The sequence below is a fragment of the Scyliorhinus canicula genome, chromosome 2 (assembly GCF_902713615.1).
Source record: "Scyliorhinus canicula chromosome 2, sScyCan1.1, whole genome shotgun sequence".
In the NCBI taxonomy this organism is placed as follows: Eukaryota; Metazoa; Chordata; class Chondrichthyes; order Carcharhiniformes; family Scyliorhinidae; genus Scyliorhinus; species Scyliorhinus canicula.
The window spans coordinates 269,275,808-269,292,452 of NC_052147.1; the positions used below are offsets into that span (position 1 = coordinate 269,275,808).

At 49.3% G+C, this 16,645-nt stretch overlaps 1 protein-coding gene across 2 annotated transcripts in view; it reads left to right on the forward strand.

Annotated features, from left to right (window-relative positions):
* LOC119962139 (contactin-associated protein-like 5) overlaps window positions 1-16,645 on the forward strand; it is a 1,052,391-nt gene that overhangs the window by 878,574 nt on the left and 157,172 nt on the right. For both annotated transcript variants that reach the window (XM_038790062.1, XM_038790063.1), the window contains exon 21: window positions 15,032-15,125. In XM_038790062.1, coding sequence (XP_038645990.1) covers window positions 15,032-15,125 — 94 coding nt within the window. The remainder of the gene's footprint in view (window positions 1-15,031; window positions 15,126-16,645) is intronic.

Here is a 16,645-nt window from a genome sequence, read left to right on the forward strand (position 1 = left end):
AGGGTATTAAGATGCTGCTTGTCCACATCCTTTAACACTGCAGTATCTTGTCCTGCTTTTTCTAGTTGCTATTACATTTCTGACGAGTGCGGGTCTTTGAGATAGATCTGAAAACCTTCCTGGAAGCTGTTATCTAAAACCTTCTCCATGATGGCTTTGTCAGAGTAATGTTTAAATAATGAGAACAGTGACTCCAGTTTAATTAGTGTAGGAGCAGTGCTGAGAACTTACATTTCTCCCGACTTGACTTGCCATGTCCTGAGGGCAACTGGGCTAATGACACTACCTGCAGTTGTCTGCACTGTACCGTTTTCCCGTAGTTGTAGCATTTCATGGCTATGAACATCTGATTGCGTCCGCACGTACCCCGTGTCGAAATCTCAAAAGCCTCAGTCCCAGGAGTGGCTTATCCACCATCTGCACCTTGTTTGAGTGACATGCTGGTTGGGGCATTTGGCTTGCTGGGGACTTGTAACGATGATGGCACACAGCGATACCACAGCTTTCCTTCAGAATTCAGAATTAGCGATCATCAAAAGGCAAGAACAAACGGCATGAAATGTTATATAATTCTGTACTCCCCAGAGGTATTCAGAAAGCATCAACATCCTCCAATCAGATGCATTAAAAGCAGTGGATGTGTTTTTATGATGAGGGCCAAAGAGAGTTTATCGCAGGGAGTCAACATTGGCTGTTTAAATAATTTATTGGAGGATATTTCTGTTCATGCGGAACTTGATTTCTGGCAAGCATTCTGATAAACCAGAGACAGTGGAGGATACGAGAGGTGTGTTGGTGAGGGAGAGCTGGGTGTACCTTTGAATGATGCTACTGAGGAGCAGCAGATAGATAAGAAACAGGAGATGGGGGGGGGGGGGGGGGGGGGTCAAGGATATATTCTTGGGTTAAACCAGAGATAACGCAAAATCAGGAAGCAAGACCATTCTCTGTCTATAATTAAACAGATGACAAAACTAACAAATGCAGTCCCGCCCAGTTGGACAATGGTGGAGAGGCATATTGGAGGATCACGTGGTGAACATTGTGTTATGGGGCAGGGTTGAGAGAACCCCAAAGTGTATCATGGAGTTCACCTGACCCACAACGTTTAATAGATTGTGGTATGGGGAGCACACGGCCCACTCTACAGGAGTGGTACAGCAGAAATGGAAAAGTATTTTTTTAAAGCAAAACAATGTTTATTCTATCAATTCAAGTTAACCTTTTTAAAACTTACAGTGAACATCTTAGCAACCATAAATCCAAATACAACCCCCAAAGAATACAACACTAAGTAATGCTCAATAACTTCCCAAACAACATCCAGAAGATAGAAGAAACACCTTTCAATAGAAGCACATTAGGTTACAGTCACTACTGTTCTTAGTTTTAAATCACCAGGATCGATTTACAGTCACCTTCTGGCTGTGACTGCAGCTATCCAGATCTGAAAACGAAACTAAAACACTGCCTGCAGCCTGCTCAAAAACGAAAGTAAAAAGCTGATAGAAAGCCCAGCTCCACCCATTTCTTAAAGGTACATTTCTCAAACACCCATTTCTTAAAGGTACATTTCTCAAACACCCATTTCTTAAAGGTACATTTCTCAAACACCCATTTCTTAAAGGTACATTTCTCAAACACCCATTTCTTAAAGGTACATTTCTCAAACACCCATTTCTTAAAGGTACATTTCTTAAACACCTATTTCTTAAAGGTACTCTCACATGACAATTGTCAAAGGCAAGTTGAGAAGGAGGAGGAGGAAAAAATTATCTTCACCACAGTCACACCCTGGATGTCATTTGCGGCTTTGATAAGGGCATGTCCTGTACTGTGGCATGGATGCACGGGAAATGTGGCAGGCATTTGGGAGGCGACAACATTCCAGGACTTCGGAGGAATGTCCGATTGGAGATGGGGCAGTAGCTTTCAAAGAGGGTTGGATTGATTTTAATGGAGAGGGGTAATCTCAGCTAACATGGGAACCAGGAGTAAATGTAGGTGGTCAGAAGTTTAGGGGGAATAGGACTGAAGGAGCAGATGGTGGGCCTCCTGGACAAGATGAGCTCGGAGAGGCCACCGGAGGTGGAGGAAACAATGTGAATTCAGGGCTAGGGCCGAGAGAACCTTTACAAAGAAGAGAAGAAAAATCAACTTCCATTTATATCGCACCTTTAATGGGATGAAACATCCCAAGGCACTTCACAGAAGCATGAAAAAGCAAAGCTATGCAAAGGAGATATTACATGAGATGACCAAAAGCTTGATCAAAATCAAAACAGGTGAATTTTAAAGAATGTCTTTGTTAAGACCCCCTACAGGGACAGAGCTGTATAGCATCCGCTTCCCCGCCTACAAATAATTTAATTTTAGTGACAACTCATGAATACAAAAGAATCAGCAACATGCTAAAACCAGTCTCGAAAATCAGTAAGATGCTAAAAGCATTTACAAGACACCAAAAATACGAAACCAACAGTTCACAAGCCAGTACTCCTCCAAATCCACCCCCCCCCCCCCCCCCGCGTCACGCGCCCCCTCCTCCCCAGTGCAGGGCATGGTGTGAGAGAAAGAGTGAGAGAGAGGGAAAAAGAGGGAGAGGGAGAGAGAGGGAGAGGGAGAGAGAGAGAGGGAGAGAGAGAGAGGGAGAGGGAGAGAGTGAGGAAGAGAGAGGGAGAGAGAGAGAGAGAGATGGATGGCGATATCCGTTTACAAAAGAAAGACAGAATACAGAGCAACCACAAGAAACCCAACAGAATTAAGTACAAGGCAAAGCCGCCAGCACTCAACCCAGCACACACTCCCCCCCCCCCCCCCCCCCCCCCCCCCCCCCGGCTCCAGCAGCAGCCCATTGTGGGTGAAGGGGCACCCGCAAGCAGCACAGACCACCAGAACAGGACAGTCAATGCACGGTTGAGGAGAGCGAGGGAGCAAACACCCCTCCTACTCACTAGCACCAAGCAGGTTCCCTCAATCTCCAGTGTACATAAGGAGGGCCGCAACTGGTGAGCACCCAGCCGCTAGCCGCCAAACAAAATACAATAATAGCCATACAATCCCCCAGCAATAAGACAAACCAACATCAGTACAAGCAGTGCACATAGTCAATTAACTGGGCCACCGCCAGATGCAGCAAGAGCTCAGAGAAGCACGTGCATCAGAGTATCAGCTACTCAGGTGACTGGGCGGGGGGGGGAGGCGCAGAGCTCACACCTAATTGGAGGAGCTCCCCACAGAATATAAACCCCGACCTGGAAGCAGTTTATGGAAGGAGACCCTGCGGGGGGGGGGGGGGGGGGGGGTGGAAGCGTGGAGAGTGGAGGGTGGAGAGTGGAGATGAGTGATTATTGTGACTCGTGTGGAATAAAGTGAGTTGTTCCCTGTCAGCCTTGTCTCTTGTGGAATCTTAAAGGAGGATGCCAAGGTAAAGCAAGAAAAGAGGTGTCGTATTCCAGAGCTTGGGAGCAAGACAATTGAAGGCACTGCCAGAAATTATGGCACAGCTAAAATTGGGATGCACAAGGAACCAGAACTGGAGGAGCACAGGTACCCTGGAGGGATGTGGGGTTGGAGGATTTGAAAAAATGGAGAGGAGAGACAAGGCCATGGAGAGACTTGAAAAGTAGAAATAGAATTCTAAAATCAAGATATTGTTTGACCGGGAGTCAATGTACGTCAGTGAGAATTAGGGTGATAGGGGGATGGAACATGCTGTGAGCTAAAGAACAGCACTTTGGATGATCTCTAGTGTATGACAGGGAGAATGTGGGAGACCAGCCATAAGTCCATTGAAATAGTCGAGTCTAAAGGTAATGAAGACCTTCAGCAGCAGATGACCTGAGACAGGGGCAAAGTAAGGTGATATTATGGAGGTAGAATAAGGCTGATTTTAGCGATGATGTGAGCATGAGGTTGGAATCGGCACGTCATCTTTTAATTCGTCACTTTAGAGTTTTCTGGGCTCAACATTGAGTTCAGCAATTTCAGACTGTAATCTCTGGCTCCATTTTACTTCCCTTTCCTTTGCATGTTTTGATTTCACTCTCATTATTTTGTTATTTTTGCTTTTCGGCGACACTGTTTAATATTCTGCCATTCACACTTCTTGACGCGTTTTTTATTTCTTTACTTGTCCACGGCCGTTGCCAATTCTTTTTTCAGTTCATGCTTTGCATCTTCTCTCCATCACAGACATTGTCATCGATTCTCTTTTTATAAACCACCCACTGATTTGTCTCTTGCATTTGCAAGTTTAATGAAAGGTCATGGATCTGAAACATGAACTCTTTTTCTCTCTCCAAAGATGCTGCCTGACCTTTAGGGTATTTCCGTCCTTTTCTTTTTGTCAGGTTTCCAGCATCCGTGATATTTTGCTTTTGCAAGAGTTCCTCTCACCTGCTGGTTAAAATGAGGATGGAGGAGAGCACGGTAGCATAGTGGTTAGCATTATGGCTTCACATCGCCAGGGTCCCAGGTTCGATTCCCGGCTTGGGTCACTGTCTGTGCGGAGTCTGCACATTCTCCCCGTGTCTGCGTGGGTTTCCTCCGGGTTCTCCGGTTTCCTCCCACAGTCCAAAGATGTGCAGGTTAGGTGGATTGGCCATGTTATATTGCCCTTAGGTTAGATGGGTTTGCTGGGTTACGGGGATAGGGTGCAGGTCTGGGCTTAGGTAGAGTGCTCTTTCCAAGAGCTGGTGCAGACTCGATGGGCTGAATGGCCTCCTTCTGCACTATAAATTCTATGAAAAGAGATAGGGAAGTGGGATTTACAAAGCTGGTTTAGAGTAGAGAAATGAAACCAGGGCTTAAACTTGCTTTCCAGGGTGACCTTGGAATAGTGATCAGTTGCGGCAGGTGAGAGTAGGTCCTGTTAGTGCTTTACCACTGTGTTGGCCTTCATAGCAAGAGGACTCTAGTACAGGGAACAGTGATGTCTTGCTGCAATTATACAGGGCCTTGGTGAGGCCACACCTAGAATATTGTCTGCAGTTTTGATCTCTTTATCTGAGGAAGGATGTTCTTGCTACAGAGAAAGTACAGCAAAGGCTCACCAGACTGTGGTGTTCTTTGTGTTGCTAAATTCAGGCAGCACGGTGGCGCAGTGGGTTAGCCCTGCAGCCTCTCGGCGCTGAGGTCCCACGTTTGATCCAAGCTCTGGGTCACTGTCCGTGTGGAGTTTGCACAGTCTCCCCATGTTTGCGTGGGTTTCGGCCGCACAACCCAAAGATGTGCAAGCTAGATGGATTGGCCACGCTAAATTGCCCCTTAATTGGAAAAAATGAATTGGATTCTCTAAATTAAAAAAAAAATCAGGATGATTATTTTAGTGTTCACAAAGACCACAAATAGCTTTAAATTGAACAAAGCTATACATTTATTAACACTACTAATTTGGATTCGACACTTACTCCTATTAATACACAGTTGATAATAAACATACAATCTACACTCATCCACGACCAATCTCTACACTATTGTATTAACTATGATCTGCTCTCAGTCACACTATCTTTCCTTCAGGCTGTACTCTCACTATCTCCTTAACTTCCCTCTCCCCAAGGCTTAGCATCAATGTCTTATATACGTGTACATCTAGCTCCCTCGAGTAGTTGATTTAGACATTCCATTAACCCTTGCAGTTATTACATTTATGATAATGTCACAAGTCTGATTCCTGGGATGGCGGGACTGACGTATGAGTAGAGATTGAGTCCGTTAGGATTACATTCGCTGAAGTTTCAAAGAATATGGGGTAATTCATAGAAAACTATGAAATTCAAACAGGACGAGACAGGGTAGATGCAGGAAGCATATCCCTGATTATGGTGGTGTCCAGAACCTGGGGTCACAGTCTGCGGATATGGGGTAGACCATTTCGGTCAGCGATGAGGAGATATTTCTTCACCCAGAGAGTGGCTGGCTTGTGGAATTCACTATCACAGGAAGTAATTGAGGCCAAATCATTCTATTTTTCGAGAAGAACTTAGGTTTAGCTTTTGGGGCTAAATGGATCAAACGATATGGGGGGAAGGCAGGATCAGGTTACTGAGTTGGATGATCAGCCATGATCATAATGAATGGGGGAGAAGGCTTGAAGGGCCAAATGGCAGCCCCCCACCCCTATTTTCTTTTGTCTGTGGGCACAATTGTCTGGAAAAATGTGTAAGTGTGGTAGCGAGTGGGAATTGCCGCGAGCTTCCCGGCGCTCTGCCCAGCGAGGCCGGCAATGCAATTCAATGTTAATTGGTCCACTTAATGAGGCCTCACGGGCTTCTCATCGCAAATAACAGCCCACCAGCTGATCTGCCGGGACCGAGCTCGCCAGCCCCCTACTAACAAGTTCGAGCAGCACTTAAGCTGCGCTTGCCCAGCCAACCCCAGCCAGCTCACAACAATGGCGCTGAGGAGATTAGCCCCAAAATTCGGGAACACTGACCTGGTGAGGCTCCTGGATGCAGTGGAGGCCAGGAGGGATGTCCTGTTTTCCCGAGGATCCTGGAGGGTGAGCCATGGGGTGAGCCAGTGCTGCCTGCAATGAGGTAGCGGCGGGCGTCAGTTCAAGTAGTATGACCAAGAGGATTGGCCAGCAGTGCAATAAGAAGATAAATGACCTACACCAGGCAGCATGACGGGGTAGACACCAATGCCTCACACCCTTCCCCCCCTCCCCACCACCACCACCACCACAAGACCCTTCTGCCTCCAGGGGAGTATCCATCCTCAACTCTCCATGAGTCCCCCAGCAGTCCCTCCCCTCAAATGGAGCTGATGGAGATGATAGGGAGTGGCTGGGATATTCAGAGGGAGATGTTAACGTCACTCCAGCAGGTCCGTAGCAGCTTGGAGGAGTCTCAGAGGCTACAGGCTTAGGAGATGGCGCCGGCAATGAGTGGCACCGAGGCCAACACTGCTCGGGTGGCGCCCCCAGTGGAAAGCCTGGTGCACAATTTTGGCACCATAAGTGAAAGCTCACAAAGAATCACACAGTCGGTGACGGCCATGGCTGAGCTACTCACTGGGGGATGTCACCGTATCCAGGCTGATCATGATGAGATTCTGCGTGACATGTCTGGCACTGAGATGGGAATGGCTGAGGCATTGCATAGCTTGTCCCAGTCACAGGTGGACATGGCTGAGGAACTGTAGAGCATGTCCCAGTCACTGAGGAGCATCGCCGTCGGCACAATGGTGTGGGCCATCGGGAACCACCAGGGCTGGCAGAACCAGGTGATGCTGGGGCAGCCGTGGCTTGGACCAGCTGCCTCTCTGTCCCAAGGTTAATGACAGGTCCCTATGGGCAACTATCGGGAGGAGGGGGCACTGCCAGGCCAGATCCATCCCATGGAGTGTCAACAGTGGGCACCAACTCTTCCGAGTTCCACTCCTCTGATGAGGCCGCATCTCGAAGTCAGCACATGGAACAGGGTAGCACGGCTGTGCATGTGCTGCAGACAAGTGATACGGGGCCCTCCAGTGCCAGAGCCCCCAGAAAACGCCCGCCAGGGGCATCAAAGACAGCGGGACTAGCTAGGTAGCTGGCTGCCTCCACCTTTGATGTGCATCCTACGGAAAAACCTAGATGTAGTGGTAGAGCTAGGAGGGTCAAACACATTAAGGATTAATGAGGGCACCAGGGGACGGGGAGGGAGTGGGAGGGTAGGTGGGGGGGGAGGGGCTATTGGGGCCAGGGGGGGCGGCACCATCAGGAATGGCGTATTGTGAAACACATTAAAGTCCGTTTTGCACATCCACTATGATGCCTCTGTCACTTTCTTCCGCAATGCAGATCGATCTCTGGACCCTTTGCCCATCTCTCCAGGCATAACCCCTCCCCATGGCGCTCGCCCACCCTCTGGCCATAGACATGTCCCCGATGTTGTGTCCCATTCCCTGGGTATTCGGATGTTATGTGTGTGGTGTTGCCTCCCGCAATGTTTACGCATAGTCTCCAGGCATCAAGGTGTGATTGGGATGCTAGACAAATGCTAGATGGCCCGCCCACCCACGGGAATCCACTTGGCATGTGTGAAGTGCTCACTTAACCATGATTGCCTATTCCCTATTGGCAGTAGACTTCAGTCACGCAGCCAGAGACCTCATCAGTTGTTGGAGGGTATGGTTGATAGGTGGGCAGATGGGCAGGGACAAGGATTGCCCCCGGAATGAGTACACACAATCCAGGGTTTGGCATAGTGATGCCTCGAGCGGTTCCCCTCTGGTTACCCCCACCAGTGCCTTCCCCTCATCCCCCCTGGGCGGCCCACCCCTGCGGAGGGTCCCCTGCCCCCAGCCGAGCTCCCCCCGCACCCCTGGCGAGCACTGGCGTGGCAGTCCCAGCCTGTGAGAATGGCTACTCACCTCCTCGGCTCCCCGCAGAAACCGATCCGCCAGGTTCACCTTTTTCAAAAGAAGAACAAATCGGCGGCAGCGAGACCACTTACTGAATGATGGGAGGCCGTTGGATGGTAGGTGGCTCTCATTGGTTGTATGGAAATGGGCCTTAAGTGGTGATAATCTGATGAGATCCGGATTTTATCTATAGGAGCGGGCCGGTTGCATTGCAAACTGTTTGCCGCCTGGCACCGATCTCGTTTTTGGCCTCTCCTGCTATTCACCAGCCTCGTTACGTTCGAGCGAGATCGCAACGAGGCCGGAGAAGCACGTCCTATGTTTCTACCCGGCTCAGCCAGATCTTGTGCTGAATGGCTAAGCCATCTGTCTGCCCTATCCCTTCAAATCTGTATCCCTTGGACGTCAGACAGCAGAGTTGAAAACCATACCAGGGAGGATGACCAGGGTGAGAGAGAGAGTAATGTCATTGCGAGGAATGTACTATCAAAGGTCAGAGGCCAGTTGCGAACAATCTGCTTCAGCCTGAGAAAGCGACCAGGAATACAGAATGCAGTTAATGGCGTTAGTGTGGAGTTGTTGGCCGGTCTTCTCAGTGGCTAAGCGGCATGGAGACTGGGCAGGGATCCTCGGGGGCAGAATAAAGCTGGATGTAATCAGCATGCCGTTGGAGGCTTCACTGGGAGCCATCAGAAGAACTCTGGAAACCAAACGCATGCCTTTGAGCCCTCCAACAGAAACACTCAATCTCACTTTCATTTTCAGATGGACAAGCACACAAGGTGCCCACCTGTCATGAAAAAATGAAAATCGCTTATTGTCACAAGTAGGCTTCAATAAAGTTACTGTGAAAAGCCCCTAGTCGCCACATTCCAGCGCCTGTCCGGGGAGGCTGGTACGTGAATCGAACCGTGCTGCTGGCCTGCTTGGTCTGCTTTAAAAGCCAGCGATTTAGCTGAGTGAGCTAAACCAGCCCCCATTGGATGGCTGGTTAGAATGCTGGGACAGAGGCAAGGCAGACCTCATTGGAGGGGACGCTGTAAATGTGTGCCTTTTTTCTATGTGTAGTGACAGAAGGAGCTAAATATTTTATGGACTTGTCAGGCTTGTTTTACTGAACAGTAATTTTGATTCATTTCATCTTTGACGGGCAGCCGGCTGCATATCTTTAAATAAGAGAATAACTCCTTGTACATTTGTGTCATAATTTATGCAGAAAGAAACAAACCAAAATGTTCTAATTACTGTAGTTACATCCCACCAGCCTTGCGCCTGATGCGTTTCTGTTTTTCGCAGGAAAATGATGGAACTCTTCAAGGAGCTTTGAGAGAAATTTATGGCGAAATGAATCCATTACTAATCCACGACCAAAATAAATCAACAGAATTGTTTTTTATATATATAATCCTTACGGGTTAGCAAGTACCCCGACCTGTGATACAATGACTAGTGTTGCGCCTTCAACAAATAAAATGACTGATTGACCTTCCAGCTTTCTTCTTGATTGTACTAATTTCCCCTATTCATTACTTTTCACAACCAATTCCTGCCTCAGGTACTTGACCGTCATCACTAACGTTTTTGAACTAAAATGGCACAGGCAGGGATTTATACAAAAACTCCTTTAAGTCGCTTTATAAAATTAGTGGAAGAAAATAAATTATACCAAACTGCTGCTGGAAACAACCACTCCTCTCAATGAGCACAATAAGAAGTCTTACACCAGGTTAAAGTCCAACAGGTTTGTTTCAAATCATTAGGTTTTGGAGCACTGGTCCTTTCTCAGGTGAATCATCCTCTCAATGAGTAAGAGACACAATGAATGTTAGGGATGGATGTTTCTCTCTCTCTGTCAGATACTGTATAGTATTGAATTTGTTTCTTGTCACGTGTACCGAGGTACATTGAAAAGTAATTTTCAGCGAGCAGCTCAACAGATCATGAAGTACATGAAAAGAAAATACATAATAGGGCAACACAAGGTACACAATGTAACTATATAACACCGGCACTGGGTGAAGCAGGGGTGTAGTGTCAATGAGGTTAGACCATAAGAGGGTTCATTTAGGAGTCTGGTAACAGTGGGGAAGAGGCTGTTTTTGAGTCTGTTCGTGCGTGTTCTCAGACTTTTATATCTCCTGCCTGATGAAAGAAGTTGGAAGAGTGAGTAAGCCGGGTGCTTCCCGCTTTCCCCAGGCAGAAGGAGGTGTAGATGGAGTCAATGGATGGGTGGCAGGTTTGTGTGATGGCCTGAGTCATGTTCACGACTCTGAAGTTTTTTGCGGTCTTGGGCCGAGCAGTTGCCATACCAGGCTGTGATGCAGCCAGATAGAGTGCTTTCTGTGGTGCATTTGTAAAAGTTGGTAAGAGTTAATGTGGACATGCCAAATTTCCTTAGTTTCCTAGGGAAATATAGGCGATGTTGTGCTTTCTTGGTGGTAGCGTCGACGTGGGTGGACCAGGACAGATTTTTGGAGATGTGTACCCCTCGGAATTTGAATCTATTAACCATCTCCACCTCGGCCCCATTGATACTGATTGGGGTGTGTAAAGTACTTTGCTTCCTGAAGTCAATGACCAGCTCTTTAGTTTTGCTGACATTGAGCGATAGATTGTTGTCCCTGCACCACTCCACTTGGTTCGCTATCTCCCTTCTGTATTCTGACTTCGTTATTCGAGATCCGACCCCCTATGGTTGTTTTGTCAGCAAACTTGTAGATTATCATAGAATTTGCAGTGCAGAAGGAGGCCATTCAGTCCATCGAGTCCGCACCAGCTCCTGGAAAGAGCACCCTACCCAAGGTCAACACCTCCACCCTATCCCCATAACCCAGTAACCTCACCCAACACTAAGGGCAATTTTAGACACTATGGGCAATTTATCACGGCCAATCCACCTAACTTGCACATCTGTAGACTGTGGGAGGAATCCAGAACACCCGGAGGAAACCCACGCACGCACAGGGAGGATGTGCACGCCCGGCACAGACAATAACCCAAGCCGGAATCGATCCTGGGACCCCGGAGCTGTGAAGCAATTATGCTGTCCACAATGCTACCGTGCTGCCCCAAATTGGAACTAAATTTTGCCATGCAGTCATGAGTGCATAACGTGTATAGTAGGGGGCTAAGTATGCAGCCTTGCGGGGTATTGAGGACTATTGTGGAGGAGGTGTTTATCACTGATATAAGTGTAATATCACTTATATCTGAGTTTATACAAGAGATAAATGACCATTTTCCCCTGTACCTAGAGGTTAATGGTTGTGGATTCTTCTCGATATTCGTGTACGCTCACGAGCATTAGGAGATATAAAAATTAACAACTATTCGGATTTACATATCACCTTTCACTACCTCAGGATTTTCCAAAGTGTTTTGTCCAAACAATGAAGTACGTGTGAAGGGCACTTCCTACTGTGACGGAGAGAGAATGGCAACCAATGTGAACACAGCAAACGTCCAAATACATTTAATGAATGGATAATCTATTTTTGCAATTTGATTGAGGGGTTAATATTGACCACACTCCATGGATAAACTCTCCTGCTCTTTTCAGGTCAACCTCTTAACCAAAAGACAGATAGTGCAATACTTCCCTCAGTACTCCATTGGGATGCCAGCCTAGATTTTTGTGTTCAAGTCCTGGGGCAGAATTTCATGCCTTCCCTGGGGGTGAGTTGGTGGGGGCATTTAATAAAGTCAGATAGTGTGAGACGGGGACTACCCTGTCCTCTTACCTCTAGTCCGAGTCAGGTAAGCCTCGTGATCAACCGTCCTGCCCCGACGCCAATTGACGCTCTTGAGGGAACCAGCTTTGGATAGGAACAGGGTGTTGGCACTGAATCCACTACCCAAGCCTTACTGCTGACCCTTCCTCCTTTCCTGTGACCTTTGACCCTGAAACGCCCTCACTACTATGGTTTCGACCCAACTCCAACTCCTATTTTTCTCCTCTGCAAGACACAGTCCTGAGGGTTTTAATCTGCCTCAGTATTCTTGGCCTTAATGCAAGACGTCTTGGAGGACATCATCATGAGCTGAATGGAACAGCAATTTAACCGCATTGCTGGAAAAAACAATTGAGGGTTGAGAATGACAAAAGACTGATCCAAGAGAGAAGACTGAAGAGCATCGATCTTTGGACTCTCTGGGACTAAATGAGAAGAACTCCAGTCTCTTGGAGGAATCTGTTGCTCCCTCGAAGCACACAGGGAAAAACCTTCGGAAGAGGAATGATCTTCAACTCCAAGGACGATTGTCGCAGCTTTATGATTAAGATCCCATTGAAGATAAATGTAAAAAAAATACCAAATTCCAATAAACCTTTCCGGCAAAGTTGAAGGGATGCCTCCCCAAAGATATTTCAGGAGAACTGTCTAATTTTCTGTAGGCTATAGTAAGTGAGCCCCACCTCACGCTGTGTGAGGATTCAATTCAATTTTGTTATGCAAAGGCTCTAATCGGGCTGGAGGCAAGCTTGGTGCCCAATTCGTGAGGTTGAGCACTGGCCCTGGAGGATGATTTTAAAGGGCAGCTATGACTGGGCTCACCATTTCCTGGAGAATGGAGCTGGTAGGAGTGAAGAGGACCAGTACAAAGTCTCACGGGGTGCACAAGTGTCTCATAGTTCACTCATCAGTTACTTAACCCACTCTGCTCAAGCAATGGATGCATTGTGCCCCCGTAAATGCACATCCTCAATCTGACTTTCTTTCGTTTTAAGATTTCAGATCAGCAGCCATGATAGAAGTGGCTCCTTGCCGTGGTTCCTACATCTGCGCACTGACTGTCCTCCATCATTCGCTCTCCCCTTTCACGTGTTTGGAGACTGCCCCTCTCCAGCCAAGCAACAAAACAGGGGGGGGCACAGATTTACGGTAAAGGGATACAGGTTTAGTGAGGATGTGAGGGGAAACATTTTCACCCAGAGGATGGTGGGAGTTGGAACTCACTGCCTGAAAGGGTGGTGAAGGCAGAGACCCTCACAGCATTTCAGAAGTATTTAGATGTGCACTTGCGATGTCGAGGCTATGGGCCTACTGCTGGAAAATGGAATGAGAATATTTAGGTGGTTGTTTTTGACTGGCGCAGCTGCGTTGGGTCAAAGGGCATTTTCGGTGCTGTAGATTTCTGTGACTCTTCAATGAGCTTCGCCACTAGTTAATGGTGACATGTGGGTTGCAGCCTACATCCCCTATTGTCGCCGAAGACTATCACATCACTTGAGAGCGCTACGTTCATAAGTGCCAAAACCCAAACTTGGCCTCATGGATGTTTGTAAATCTCACCTGGGGCAACAGTTTCACAGCTGGGGTGAAATTTTCTGACCCCCAGCAGGGTCGGAGAATCGCCTGGGAGTGCCTAAAATCCCGCCCCCGCCGTGGCAGAGATTCTCTGCCACCTGGGAAGTGGCGGTGGCAGGAATCTCGCCCCGCCGATCGGAGAGGCCCCTGCGGCGATTCTCCGGCCCGGATGGGCCGAGGTCCCGCCGCTGGGAGGCCTCTCCCGCTGCCGAGGTTTAAACCACCTCTGGAACAGCGGGCTCAGCGGCGCGAGCAGGCCCCCGGGGTCCTGGGGGGGCGGGGGGGCGATCGGACCCCAGGGGGTGCCCCCACGGTGGCCTGGCCCGCGATCAGGGCCCCCCGATCAGGGGTCGGGCCAGTGCCCTGGGTGCACTATGTTCTTCCGCGCCCGCCACGGCCTCCACCATGGCAGAGGCGGAAGGGAACACCACAACGTCCATGCGACGGCAGTGACGTCAGCGGCTAGCTGCCGCTGACATCACTGCCGGCGCATGCTCCGACCGGCGAAAGCCTTTCGGCCAGCCCTGCTACCGACGGCGCCGGGTGTTTGCGCCAGTCTTCTGGTGCAAACCGCTCCGGCGCGGAGCTGGCCCCCAAAGGTGGGGAGAATTCCCCACCTTTGGGGAGGCGCGACCCCTGAGTGGTTGGCGCCACTCCCCTACTCCGGCACTCTCCGTCACGCCGGGTAGGGGAGAATACCGCCCCTCATTAGAGAGTTACCGACCTGAATTCTCCGGTTATTGTGATTCACGTTTCCTGCCGGCAGCGCACCCCCGCCCATGGATTTGGCAGTGGTGTCGGGTATTGGGAAGGTAGAATCCCGTCGGCAGCGAACAGCACGCGGCCAAGGAACACGCAGCTGCCGGACCCGAGAACCTCGCCCACCACCTCCAATTCTTTCACTGCTACAATGAAGTCCCAACCTAGATCTTTCCACTTGGTAGTCTGGCGTGGGACTTTGAGCCTACATACCTTCTGACTCAGAGGCAAGAGTGCTGCTCGGTTTACAACAGAGCCCAACTGTATTGCTACCAAAAGCACCTACCTGAAGTCAGTAGAATCTGGGCAGCGCCGATACCAGTGCTATTCATTGCTGTTCCAATTACCACATCTCATCTGCTATTATTGCAGATTAAATGCTATGTTGTGTTCTGTCTTTTCACTGAAAGTTTGGAAAAAACAAAGTGAGAGGATAAATTGATCCCAAGCTTCAAAATGTAAAAAATATATGAATGACATTGTGAAAGGAACCACTGCTCGAAAGGTTACTGTCTGAAAACATACATTGATCAATGCTGAAGAGTGCGGCATAAATTGGGAGTCCACCACAGGAATACACTGTGACATTTAATATTTCTACCCTTTATTTACAGATTGATCAACTTGCCACCGTGAAGTACAGCCTCCCCTCATTTACAGATCTCGAATTCAATACCATTAAATCTCTCATTCTGGGCAAGATTATGGGTAAGCAATTGAAAGGTTCTCTTCACTTGAGTTCAAGCTCTGATTGTATTTGGTCTGTAATGCACTGACTGAATAGGTGGCGGATGCAGATTCAGTCGTAACTTTCGAAACAGATTTGCATAAATATTTGAAAACAGGAACATTTCCAAGGCTACGGATGTGGGTCTAATGAATCGCTCTTTCAGATAGGTGTCGCAGGCACAGTGGACTGTTCCCCCTGTGCTGCACAATTCTATAATTCTATGCTTTATATACATCTGACTTAGTGCCTGCAGAGTCGGGAGTGCCACAGATTGTTATGTTTGTATTGACAGGGCAGCACGGCGACGCAGTGGTTAGCACTGGGTCTACGGCGCTGAGGACCCGGGTTCGAATCTCGGCCCTGGGTCACTGTCCGTGTGGAGTTTGCACATTCTCCCCATGTCTGCGTGTGTTTCGCCCTCACAACCCAAAGATGTGCTGGTTAGGTGGATCGGCCACACTAAATTGCCTCTTAATTGGAAAAAAATAATTGGGTAATCTAAATTAGAAAAAAAAAATTTGTATTGCCGGCAGTTGCTTTATCTTGGGAGAATTCTGCACAAAGAGTAAAGGACCCTTTGGTTCCATGGGGTGGGATTCTCCCCTACCCAGCGGAGCGGGGGTCCCAGCGTAGCGGAGTGGCGCCAACCACTCCGCACCTTTAGGGCCTAGGCCCGCACTGGAGTGGTTGGCGCCACGCCGACTGGCGCCAAAACCGGCACCAACGGCCTTTGACACCGGCCGGCCGGCGTTGGGGCTGGCCCATAGGCCTTCGCCAGTTCGCGCATGCGCGGTGGGGGGGGGGGTCTCTTCCGCCTCTGCCATGGTGGAGGCCGTGGCGGCGGTGGACGAAAAAGAGTGCCCCCACGGCACTGGCCCGCCCGCCGATCGGTGGGCCCTGATCGCGGGCCAGGCCACCGTGGGGGCACCCCCCGGGGTCCGATCGCCCCTCGCCCCCCTCCCCCCCCCCCCAGGACCTCGGGGGCCCGCTCGCGCCGCCAATCCCGCCGCCACCAGAGGTGGTTGAAACCACGTCGGCGGGAGAGGCCTGTCAGCGGCGGGACGTCGGCCCATTGCGGGCCGGAGAATCACCGCAGGGGGCACGCCGATCGGCGTGGTGCGATTCCCGCTCCCGCCGATTCCCGAGTGGCGGAGAATTCCGGCTACGGCGGGGGCGGGATTTACGCCAGCCCCGGGCGATTCTCCGACCCTGCGGGTGGGTCGGAGAATTCCGCCCATGGTGTATGGGAAGGTTTAATACACAACAGCAATGCCAGCGCCTTGAATGCCGTTGGTCAAATGTCTTGGCATGTTGGTCAGTGAATTTCAATACGAAACATGACAAAGTTACTGTAAAAGCTTCTTCTTTGAGAGCCTATGTCGCAGTCCAGAGCGGTACGCACAAAGTGAAGTTGGCATTCTGAGAGAGAACAAAGAAGTGTTTGTGCCTTTCTTCTCTGTTTGACAAACTCTGAAGATCCACCAAACCTCTGAGATCA